Source organism: Urocampus carinirostris, chromosome 1 (assembly GCF_059441175.1).
Source record: "Urocampus carinirostris isolate Australia breed hairy pipefish chromosome 1, RoL_Ucar_1.0, whole genome shotgun sequence".
NCBI lineage: Eukaryota > Metazoa > Chordata > Actinopteri > Syngnathiformes > Syngnathidae > Urocampus > Urocampus carinirostris.
The window spans coordinates 41,645,097-41,656,461 of NC_142349.1; the positions used below are offsets into that span (position 1 = coordinate 41,645,097).

Genomic DNA, 11,365 nt, shown 5'->3' on the forward strand with positions numbered 1-11,365 from the left:
AGACTAAATATATGAATCAAAATAAAAAAACATGCAATTTTTTATAAGGTTTAATGGAAACAGTCTAATGACTGGTTATTATCTTGAGCTAAGATTGTATCTTTGAAAAACTGAATTTACCTCTGCGACTGGACATGTGAAAGTTCTTGTTCGTATATACTATCTTTGAATGCTCTTGTACAGCTGATCTCCCAAAGACATTAATAGTCTTCAATTAAGTTTACGATGCATGCAGTCAGTAAATGTAAGTGACAAAATATAAAAGGCGTGTCTTCCAAGCTGGTTATCCAACTCTGTGTTTTGTTGCTGCTACGTGTTGAGTTTAGCAACAAGTGAGCTGGCTAGCTTGTTAGCATTATGTTTGATTTAAGTGTAAAATGAGACAAATGTGTGTGTACGAGAGAAGGGGCGGTAGCATGATTTTTGGCATCTCATCTATTTCGTTGGGAAACCATTTTTTTCTTTTTATAATTGTTTTCAAACTTGTTCATTTAACACTTTGCGGTGTTAATGTGACCCGAATTTACTTGCGTTAATCCTTGCTTTTTTTAGTCTGAAGCCAATTTGATGACACCACAGGATTTTGAAGCCATTGCTGTGTACGTCTGTTTAATAGTTCAGTTAAGAATAAGTGTTAAGAATAAGTTTGTGTTGTGCTGAAGAATGTACAGTAGTCAAGAAAGAAAGAGTACCCCCGCTGTTCCGTCAAATCGGCACATTTAGTGAGGTCAGCACATTCGTGTGCCTGTCAAACAGATTTGGGCTTTTGTCAGAAAACCATTCATACGTTACTCGAAATTACAGATTTAGAAAGTGCAGTAGAACATGACGGGCTGATGGGTGGATCCTCAAACCAGTAGGGTCGTGGGGGCACTATTTCCTGTGGTGTGTCTTGGGCAAGTACAGCCTGGTGGACCCATCCCTCTCCATGCCAACAAATGTTGAACCTGTGACCTTTCACAATTCACAAAATAAGCCTGTTTGAAACTGATCTCTACAGCTATGGAAAACGTTCCAGAAGACTACAAGATCCAGTCATTTGACCAGGACACTCAAATGCTGCTCAAAACAGCCCTGAAAGGTAAGCTTAAACGCCCAAAAAAATCATAGTCTTGTCAATCGACTTGGCCATATTGTCATCCAGATCCAGGATCAGTGAATCTGGAGAAGGTGTCTGACATCATTGTGGATCAGTCCCTAAAGGACCAAGTTTTCAGCAAAGAGTCAGGACGCATCTGCTACACTATTGTGCAGGTATTTGCAATGTCAGGTGATGCTGTTCCCATAGAAAACCACTTCCTTTCTATTGCGAGGACCGGGTGTCTTAATCAGGAGTAAGCTATTTATGAAATCAATTGCATTTGTGAAACCACATTTTTGTACCATAAACATATTCTCCAAATTAAATTGCACAAAGCAAGAAGTATCTGTTGGAAGTAAGGAATTAGAGTCTTATTCTTTGGTTGTAAAGTAATATGTGGTACAGGCTGAGGCGAAGCAGAACAACGGCAGCGTGTTCAGGAGGAACTTGCTGAATAGACTCCAGCAGGAGTTCAAAGAACGTGAGGGGACTCGTGCTCGTTCCCTGCAAGAGTGGATCTGCTTCGTCACCTTCATCTGCAACATCTACGACTACATCAAAGTGAGCATTTAAAGACTAATAATAATGTTGAGAAGGCAGGATTGATGAGATCCCTTCTTGTTGCATAACAATTATTTTTTTAAATGCGTGTCTCACTTTTGATCTTTGCATGGGTGTTGTTTTTACAAATTATTAAAAAGAGCTTGCTGTATGATGGCAATGGTCATGATAAGCCATTTAAGGGAACTGGCCTCACTTATGTACACATTCTTGTGATGTCCCTCAGGTAAATAACATGCCATTGGTGGCACTGGTCCACCCAGTGTACGATTGTCTAATGAGGTTGGCGCAGCCCGACGCTCTAATGAATGAAGAAGAGGTGAGCAAGACTGGGCTTTATTTACATGCTAGCTAACACTTTTGAATTATGGTTTGGGTCTGTGTGGTTTGTGTTTAATAATTTACTGAATAAGTGCAAATTAAAACTCCACTGCATAAGAAGGAAACTAAACAGCTTCTTCAACAGCACCCGAATATACTATTAGCTTTTCCTGGCCAGAGACTGAAGAACAAAAATTGAGGAGAATTCTGGAAGAAAACAATGGCACCTTCACTGCTAAAAGGTTTAAGGACATGTTGTGTCTTTATTCAGCTCCAACAATATTTCACATATTGGAAATTGAACCCCAACAAAATTATTGTATTTGCCAAAAATGCACAGATCAAAATTAGACAACACTTTCAGGTGCCTCCCATTCAATGGTATTTAACTAGCGCATAGTGCTTATTTTACTAGATTATCTCTCAACTCCTATTTAACTGGCATTCTAACTGCTAGTTTTACTGACTTTGCAAGATGTTGGGCCATTCTAAAGTTAATAAAAGCCTCCGGCAGCAGGTTGTCCAGATGAAAACGAAAGGAATGACCCTATCAGCCATAGCAAGAAAAGTTGATCGTTCCAAATCTTTGATTTCAAGAATATTATATCTTTACAAAACTATAAATTCCTTCAAGTCACCCAAAAAGGCTGGTCGTCCACAGAAGATGAATGCAAGTGGACAGGTCACTGCAGAAGCTGTCAATGGGCAATAGTTTCCACTCTGCAGTTGGAATTGCTTACCATTTTGGTGCTGACCATGCTAAGGATCTGTCTCGCCATGTAAGAGGATCAGGACCGAACGCCCAGACTGCAGTGACAAAACCTTTCATTAGCAAGAAGAATCAAAAACCTTGACTGAGCATTGCTGAGGAGCATGTTGTGTAGACAGGATAACTCGTCCACAGTTAGCTTGAGTGATGAAAGCAACTTTTATTTATTTTGTCTGATGGAAAGCATTATTTCTGGTGACACATTGGAGAAAAACTAAATCCAAAGTGTGTAGACAAGACAGTGGAGGAAATGTCATGGTTTTGGGCATGTTTTCTGCAGCAGGAGTTGGGCCTCTGGTACAGCTTCATGCCTGAGTGAATGCAAACATGTATCAGAGCCTTCTTAAACAGCACGCGGATCCTTAATTGCGTTCATTGCCCAATAAGCCTGAAGTCTTCATGCAGGACAATGCTCCATGTGACACAGCAAAACGGGTAAGGTGAAAACCTCGAATTAATGGCACGACCTGGCCCGAGTCCTGAGCTCTTCCCTATAAAATCCTCCGGAAAATCCTTGGTGACAAAGTTATGGTCAAGAAACTACAATCACCTAACTGGAGGAGGCTGGAAGAAGAATAAACCAAAACCACACCAGATCAGTGTGAGAAACTAGTGCTATTCTGTGGCTGCATATGTGCTGAAGTCTTTCACAGTAGAGGCCAATACAATGCTTACTAATGGCTGACTGTTGTAACCTTCAGATTATATCTTCTATGCCCAAATCATTGGTCTTCTCTAATTTTGATTAGTGTGTTCCCTTACTTTCATCAAACGGCTCTAATTTCCTAATTGTCACGGCAGGCATCATTTTTCTTAAAAAAAATGTTTTCAATCCCAACAAGGAAGAAGAAATCTTTATCGCGTCGTCAAATCCATTCCATAGATTTACTCCTCAAACAACACGTGTATTTATTGTCTCATATTACATATTTCAAGTATAATTCAACCCCTTGAACAATATTTTTCTTTTTAGATAAAATAATTGAAAATAAGTTGAGCCTAAAGGACACGTTATTGAATTTGGTTTACACACTATTTCCCAACTTGATTGTAAGCTTTTTGAATTTTTATGCATTGCACAGGTGCCACGACAATCATGTTTTAGGTTGTTGCATTTTGCTGCACTGTTCTTTTACTTTAGTCACATTTCTGTATTTGTCCTTCCAGGTGGACTGCCTGGTGCTGCAACTACATCGTATCGGGGAGTTGCTAGAGAAGTCCAACAGCCAGCGCATGGATGAGCTTTTCTACCTGCTGCGTGATGGCTTTTTGCTTCAGGAGAGCCTCACTTCCATGTCCCGCCTTTTGCTACTGGAGATTCTGGAATTCAGAGCGGGGGGCTGGGTGCTTAGTGGCACAGCGCGCACATACTACTATAGTGAAATAGCAGATTGATTGCAATGGCTTTGGGGCTATCGTGGTAGGAAGGGCGTCGAGGTGGAATACACCAGTTTTCTCGATGTATGTAAGGCAGGGGTCGGGACCCTACGGCTCGCGAGCCATATACTCTATGGCTTATTTAAAAGTACATCTGGCTTGGAGATAAAATGGAGTTTTTAAAAAACGGTATTGTTACATACATGGCCAATTGAGGCAGATGCAAAGGCAAGACACCTCTGTCTATGATAGGGTCCAGTCCAATGTATATTGGACGCAGTCTCAACTACAGTTTACACTCAATGTGTCACATCATCAGAGCCCGTTTTGCCTGTAAATCGCTAAATCCGTTAAATGGAAGCTCATTGAAAGTCTATGTTCAATGTTGAGACATTTTATTATGAAATCTCACAGAATAAACCTTTTAACACCCAAAAACTCTAGCAAAGCACCGAGAGCAATTTGATTGGGTGAAAAGAATGGGCGTAGCTATACAAACAGTGCGCGCACTCTTTCTCGCCCAGAACAGCTTTCACTGAAGGTAGACAGTATTCTCTTTTGTTTGCAGTATTTGGTGATATTTTTACAAAAGAACTTTCCTCGTAGTCAAAATGAGCCTCAACTCTCCTAAGTAACTGTGGGAGGGAGACGTATTTTCAGAGGTATTTCTATATTCATATGGGACGCAGGCCCTGGAATTATTATAATTGTATAGATTCTATCCAATTATCATACGTCACACAGTAAAATAAAATGTGTCGAAGAATTTGCTTTTGTCTTGAGAACAGGTTGGGCGGTTTTGCAAATTTCGTCTTAAAATATAAGGTTTGGCTCTTTCAAAAAAAGAAAAGAAAATCAAAATATGTTTGCATCGTTAACTCGTTGGGTCAAAATGGTTCCCGACCCTGATGTAAGGAATGTGCAATAGATTAACAATTTAGTTTAAGTCAGTGTTTTGTTATTGTTTTATATATTGTACTTTTATACATCATGATGGCTTTTGTTTTAATGAGAAAACATTTCAAGGTTAAATTTGGTATGTTTCCAACCAGACTAAAAGCTGGTTAGATTTGTTTTGTATATATATATATATATATATATATATATATATATATATATAGCAGCATGGCGGCGCAGTGGTTAGCGCTTGTGCGGCACAGTTCATGTCATGGGAACCTGTCGTGGGTTCAAATCCAGCTCCATACTTCCTGTGCGGAGTTTGTATGTTCTCCCCGTGCTTGCACGGGTTTCCTCCGGGCACTCCGGTTTCCTCCCACATTCCAAAAACATGCATTTCAGGTGAATTGGCCGGTCCAAATTGTCCCTAGGTGTGAATGAGCGAATGAGTTGTCTGTCCCTTTGTGCCCTGCGATTGGCTGGCAACCAGTTCAGGGTGTCCCCTGCCCACTGCCCGGAGATGGCTGGGATGGGCTCCAGCCCCCCCCCCCCGCGACCCTAATGAGGATAAGCGGTACGGCTAATGAGATGATATATATATATATATACATACACAGTGCATCCGGAAAGTACTCACAGCGCTTCACTTTCTCCACATTTTGTTATGTTACAGCCTCATTCCAAATTGTATTAATTTAATCTCTTATCTCAAACTTCTACACAAAATACTCCATTATGACAATGTGAATTTTTTTTTTTTTTTAACTTTTTTGAATTTGTGCGAGAACAATGCAGTAATTAGAAAACTAAGAAATCACATTTACATAAGTATTCACAGCCTTTGCTTAATACTTTCTTGATCCACCTTTGGCAGCAAATACAGCCTCAAGTCTTTTTGAATATGATCCCACAAGTTTAGCACACCTATCTTTAGGCAGTTTTGCCCATTCTTCTTTGCAATAAGTCTCAAGCTCAATCAGGTTGGATGGGAGACGTTTGTGCACAGCCATTTTCAGATCTCTCCAGAGATGTTCGATCGGATTCAAGTCTGGACTCTGGCTGGGCCACTCAAGGACATTTACAGAGTGGTTCTGAAGCCAATCTTTTGAGATCTTGGCTGTGTGCTTTGGGTCGTTGTCCTGCTGAAAATGAACCTTCGCCCCAGCCTGAGGTCAAGAGCGCTCTGGAGCAGGTTTTCATCCAGGATATATCTATATATTGCTGCATTCATTTTTCCTTCTATCCTTACTAGTCTGCCAGTTCCTGCTGCTGAAAAACATCCCCACATCATGATGCTGCCACCACCATGCTTCACTGTAGGAATGGTATTGGCCTGGTGATGTGCGGTGCCTGGTTTCCTCCAAACATGGCGCCTGGCATTCACACCAAAGAGTTAAATCTTTGTCTCATCAGACCAGAGAATATTGTTTCTCATGGTCTGAGAGTCATTCAGGTGCTTTTTGGCAAATTCCATGTTCCTTTTACTAAGGAGTGGCTTTTGTCTGGCCACTCTACCATACGGGCCTGATTGGCTCATTGCTGCAGGGATGGTTGTGCTTCTTGAAGGCTCTCCTCTCTCCACAGAGGAACGCTGGAGCTCTGACAGAGTGACCATCGGGTTCTTGGTCACCTCCCTGACTAAGGTCCTTCTTCCCCGATCGCTCAGTTTAGTAGGCCACCTCTAGGAAGAGTCCTGGTGGTTCCAAATGTCTTCCATTTATGAATAATGGAGGCCACTGTGCTCATTGGGACCTTCAAAGCAGCAGACATTTTTCTGTATCCTTCCCCAGATTTGTGCCTCAAGACAATTCTGTCTCGCAGGTCTACAGACAGTTCTTTGGTGTTTGTGCTCTGACATGCACACTCAACTGTGGGACCTTATAAAGACAGGTGTGTGCCTTTCCAAATCATGTCCAATCAACTGAATTCACTGCAGGTGGACTCCGATTAAGCTGTAGAAAGATTTCAAGGATGATAAGTGGAAAAAAGATGCACCTTAGCTCAATTTTGAGCTTCATGGCAAAGGCTGTGAATACTTATGTAAATGTGATTTCGTTGTTTTCTATTTTTAATAAATTCAAAAAAAGTAAAAAATGGAAAATATTTGTAGAAAACATTTGAGAACAGTGATATTTTTAAACCGGTGCTTTTCTTGTAGAAAATTTGATAAAGCCCAAACTCACACAGATGCAATCTCTGGCTGCCCCCAAGAAAATTGAGATTGAGACCGCCAATTTAGGAAAATAAGTTTATGGATGAGATCCTGAGACAACTGGGGGTGTTCAAGTATCGCATGGTCTTGTTCACAAATGAAAATAAGACAATAACAGGAGATGAACGGGCAGATCAGCATGAGGACTCTGGACTTGTCTGTCGTGGTGAAGGAGAACCGAAAGGCAAAGTTCTCTGTTTGCGTTCATACCCTCACCTGTAGTCACAGTTGTGATTAAAACAAAAAAAAAAAAACAAGATCCCAGGTTTAAGCGGCTGAAATTAGTTTTCTACGCTGGGTGTTTAGTCTCTTTCTGTCATCCGAGAGGGACTCTGTGTAGAACTGCTATTCCTACGAGTTGAGAGGAGCCAGTTCAGGTGACTTGGGCATCTGGTAAGGATACCTCCAGGACTCCTCCTTTGGAGGTATCCCGGGCATGTTTTCTCCAGCAAGAGGCCTGGGCATGACCAATGACATGCTAGAGAAACAACGTCTCTAGGCTGGCCTGGGAACACCTCGGGATCCCGTCTGAAGAGCTGGACAAAGTGGCTGGGGATAGGAAGATCTGGCCTTCCCTGTTGAGGATGCTTGTTCCGCGACCTGACCCCCAAGTGGAAGATGGTTGTAAAAAAGTGTAAACTGTTCTTTTGAGTTCCAATACATTTGAGGTTTTAAGATATCAGCCTTGTTTATCTTGAAATTTGAATACGGATAAAGTGAACATATCTCACTGAAGTTTGTATATTCATTTTTAGACCGTGATTTAAAACAAAAGACTCTCAAGATGTTAAAAAGTTAGAAAATTGGCTGTATTCTTAAATGTATGCATGACAAAATTACCAGTAATTACATATATTACATTGTTCTGTTTGATGTCAACTTCTTGGTTCGGTTGCAGCAAAAGTGGAATATGACTACATGTCAGTAAAAGAGAACCTCTGTGGCAAAACAACATTTCAGTGACCTTCCCAAATATTTTTGCATCCACATGACCTGCCGTTTTGTAAATCATGCTCAGCAATCATGAGCATACCTTGAATAGACAGGGCAAATATTTTCTCTAATTACTGCATTGTTATCGCACAAAGCCTTGCTTCAAATTCAGCCAAACAGGCACTCCATAGAATTTCATAGGCAAGAACATTTTTGACAAAATGTCCCCAACAGTATTGCATTGCATAGTGTTGGACGGTACAAGTCCTGTTTGAAATGTTCTTTATTGTTTGCAAACTTTTGAGGGTACAGTGCTTCTTGTAGAACAAGGCAGATTATGATCTGATTGGCTAGATGGAGCAATTTACTAAATTTAACACAATTATGTAAAATAATGTACATATTTTTGGTGTATTAAAACCCAGCTAGTTAAGCGATACCTTTTTTTCATACAAGTAACATATTGGAGCCATATTTAAAAATGAAACTAATGAAATAAATTCTCCTTTCCAATCAAAACTGATGTATTGAGACAGCCTTTTAGCTTTATGATACAATATTTACAAAACGTGCCCCGCGCACACACACAAGTCAAAAAAAAGTATCAGTCCTATTCACTTCTACCACCAGCGATAATGTGCATAAGCTCTGTTTGCTTCAGCCATCTTGTGCATCTCAATCTTCTTCTTAAAGACATTTCCTTCATTAACTGATGCTGCCAACAGCTCCTGGGAGAGTTTTTCATACATGGGCGTGCGCCGGTGCTTGTTTTCCCTGCACTCTGTGATCATCCATTTCATGGCAAGGAATCGCCTCCTGTTGTCGGTTAGAGGCACAGGAACCTAAACAATGAGAGCATGGTGAATATTTAGGGTTCAATTCTACTGTATTTTTTTTTCTGCCTTTTACCATTACCACAACTTACCTGGTAAAACTTTCCACCTTTCTGGATGCTGGCAAGACCAACAACAGGCTTACAGTTGTCTAGAGCTTGATGGAAGATGGCGTAAGGGTTGCACTCTATCTCCTCTCTCTTCCCCTCTGGTGTCTTGAGGTACTTCTCTACCTGTGTCCTTTTAATATTCTCCAATGTCTACAAAATGAACAGCACTTCCTTTACTGACTTGCTGATGAGGTTATAAATACATGTTAGTGTATTTGTAGCACCTCAGTCATGATTTCCCTTGCCAAAATTTTATTCCCATGCTTCATCATCAAGTTGATGAACTTGCTGTAATATGAAAGTGATCAGTGATTATACAGTGATTGCATATGATGCCGACAGCGCTGGAAAGTAACTAGGAATTTCTTTAATTTACTTTTTTATTAATTTAAATACGAAGATCAAGTATAATAATAGTGCATTTTATTTCAGAGCACATTTAAAAACAAGAATAAAACAAACTAAGGTTAAAAAAGTGGGGTGGGGGGAATGCGAGGCAATTATGGATTGGGAAGTCTGTGTAAAGTTTATATATATATATATATATATATATGTATAAAAACAATAATTTTATTATTTCAACACAACACTGCATTTTTTTTAAATCAAAGCTATCATATAGTCACAACATCTGATTAATAAATTATTTGAGTGGCACCTGATTACAGGATCGTGGAAAACTGAGCTGGTGATGCTGTTTTTCGCAGCCTTGATGGGGCTGAGAGCTTTCAACGCCTGTTCTTCCTTCTCCTCTTCGCTGAGTTCCGACTGTGGTTTTTCATAGGCTTCCTTCCTCACTTCTGGTTCAAGATAATACGGGTTGTAGCGGCTCCATCGCATCGCCAACACCCTGAAAAAGCAGTCATTGTCTATTAATGAGCAGGTTTGGATACAAAATAACCATTTTTTGCACCACTTATCCTCACTAGGGTCACGGGACTGCTGGAGCCTATCCCAGACGTCTTAAGGCTGTGGGAAGGGGAAACCCTGACCTGGTTGCCAGCCAATCGAAAGGCACACAGACAGACAACCATTCACACACTCACTTATACTGAGGGACAATTTGGATCAGCCAACCGATACGATGGATGTTGTTGGTGTTGGAATATGGGAAGAAACCGTAGTTCCCACACAGGCACAGGGAGAACATGCAAGCGCCGCACAGGAAGGCCTTTGGCTGGAATCAACCCAGGGGCCTTAACACTGTGATGCAAACATGCTAACCAGTACCCTTTTATAAAATATTATTCTGCAAAATGTATCTGGTGCCAAAGGTTAAAATTGATGGAGAGGCTATAGAACCATCACTACAAAAGTGAGACAGTAGATACAATAGTTCAGTTGATCAAAAGAAACGAAATATATTATTCAAAATAATGTGAAGATATTTAAATACAGACAACCAGGCAAATTGTAGTCAAAATTGTACAGTGCGTTTTTTTCCATGAAAACGAGTTTGTGCGAAGAGAATGAGGCCATGCTCTGACCAGCATCTGGACCTGATGCACGCCATCACCTGAAGCATCGACAGGATGGTTGAAATAGCAAGCTTCGTCGTTGCTGTCTTTGACTTTTGCACGATTTCTGTTCTTACTAATGATTATTGCTGATGATGCCTAGGTTTTGTCTACTGGTGTCTGCTCGACCTCTATCCTAATCTGGTAGTCCTAGAAACGGGATTACTTCAAGTGTTTACCATACAAGGTTTCTCGTTTTTCTTCTTACTGTATTTTCTTGATTTGTTGTCCTTGCTCTTATGTAGGTCTGACATCAGGGGGTGTTATAACAACAATACTTGTGGGACTGTGCAGTCTTATATATAACTCATGCTCAATTACTTTTTTAACTAAAAAGAAAAATATTGTTCAAGGGGTTGAATTATACTTGAAATATGTAATACGAGACTGCAATGTTGGCTATACAAATTGTGTGGCTTGTCAATAAACCGTCAACTACATTTCCCATGGTCGTATAGCAATATGAAAAATACTTTCAGTATAATTTAAGGTGAACTACATAACTCTGTAAACGTCCAAAGTGCAACATTACCTGGGCGTCCAAGGTTTTAACATTCCAGAGAAGGAAGTCGCCATATTGATAAGGTCCTCCCGAACGCCTCTTAGGACCCCGACACAACTTGGTTGCCGGTGCAGGTGCCTTTAGAAATTCATAACACACATGGGTTCTAAAAATATGAGTAATACCAAAAAATAAACATTTGTTTAAAATTCACTGTGAATCTTGCCTCAAAGTGTATTATATTTATGTTAG

The 11,365-nt window shown here is 40.4% G+C and overlaps 2 protein-coding genes across 4 annotated transcripts; one reads left to right on the forward strand and one right to left on the reverse strand.

The window, feature by feature from the left end:
* Nucleotides 1–4: 4 nt before the first annotated feature.
* On the forward strand, nt 5–8,674 carry LOC148374678 (MIF4G domain-containing protein B-like). 3 transcript variants are annotated; one of them, XM_088339508.1, is made up of 6 exons: nt 5–244; nt 1,001–1,081; nt 1,145–1,254; nt 1,487–1,642; nt 1,869–1,961; nt 3,900–8,674. In XM_088339508.1, the coding sequence occupies exons 1-6, from the start codon at nt 226–228 to the stop codon at nt 4,125–4,127; spliced, it is 687 nt and encodes a 228-aa protein (XP_088195634.1). In that variant the 5' UTR covers nt 5–225; the 3' UTR covers nt 4,128–8,674. The 3 variants fall into 3 exon arrangements, with proteins under 3 accessions (XP_088195634.1, XP_088195651.1, XP_088195643.1); XM_088339525.1 differs by lacking the exon at nt 5–244 and adding an exon at nt 259–332; XM_088339517.1 differs by lacking the exon at nt 5–244 and adding an exon at nt 341–599.
* On the reverse strand, nt 8,417–11,363 carry mrps7 (mitochondrial ribosomal protein S7). The gene is made up of 5 exons (XM_088339493.1): nt 11,144–11,363; nt 9,753–9,944; nt 9,319–9,382; nt 9,077–9,244; nt 8,417–8,993 (listed from the first exon to the last, which is right to left on the reverse strand). Exons 1-5 carry the CDS (start codon nt 11,185–11,187, stop codon nt 8,772–8,774), a joined length of 690 nt encoding a protein of 229 aa, XP_088195619.1. The 5' UTR covers nt 11,188–11,363; the 3' UTR covers nt 8,417–8,771.
* Between the last annotated feature and the right edge of the window lie 2 nt (nt 11,364–11,365).

What these genes read in the sequence shown, in the direction of transcription:
- LOC148374678 (XM_088339508.1), top strand. An exon ending in TCTGCTACACTATTGTGCAG is followed by an intron (nt 1,255 to 1,486) that starts GTATTTGCAATG and finishes TATGTGGTACAG; the next exon opens with GCTGAGGCGAAGCAGAACAA. An exon ending in CTCTAATGAATGAAGAAGAG is followed by an intron (nt 1,962 to 3,899) that starts GTGAGCAAGACT and finishes TTGTCCTTCCAG; the next exon opens with GTGGACTGCCTGGTGCTGCA.
- mrps7 (XM_088339493.1), bottom strand. Translation starts at nt 11,187, where the DNA reads ATGGCGACTTCCTTCTCTGGAATGTTAAAACCTTGGACGCCCAG. An exon ending in TTCCACGATCCTGTAATCAG is followed by an intron (nt 9,383 to 9,752) that starts GTGCCACTCAAA and finishes TTCATATTACAG; the next exon opens with CAAGTTCATCAACTTGATGA. An exon ending in CAAGGGAAATCATGACTGAG is followed by an intron (nt 9,245 to 9,318) that starts GTGCTACAAATA and finishes TTCATTTTGTAG; the next exon opens with ACATTGGAGAATATTAAAAG.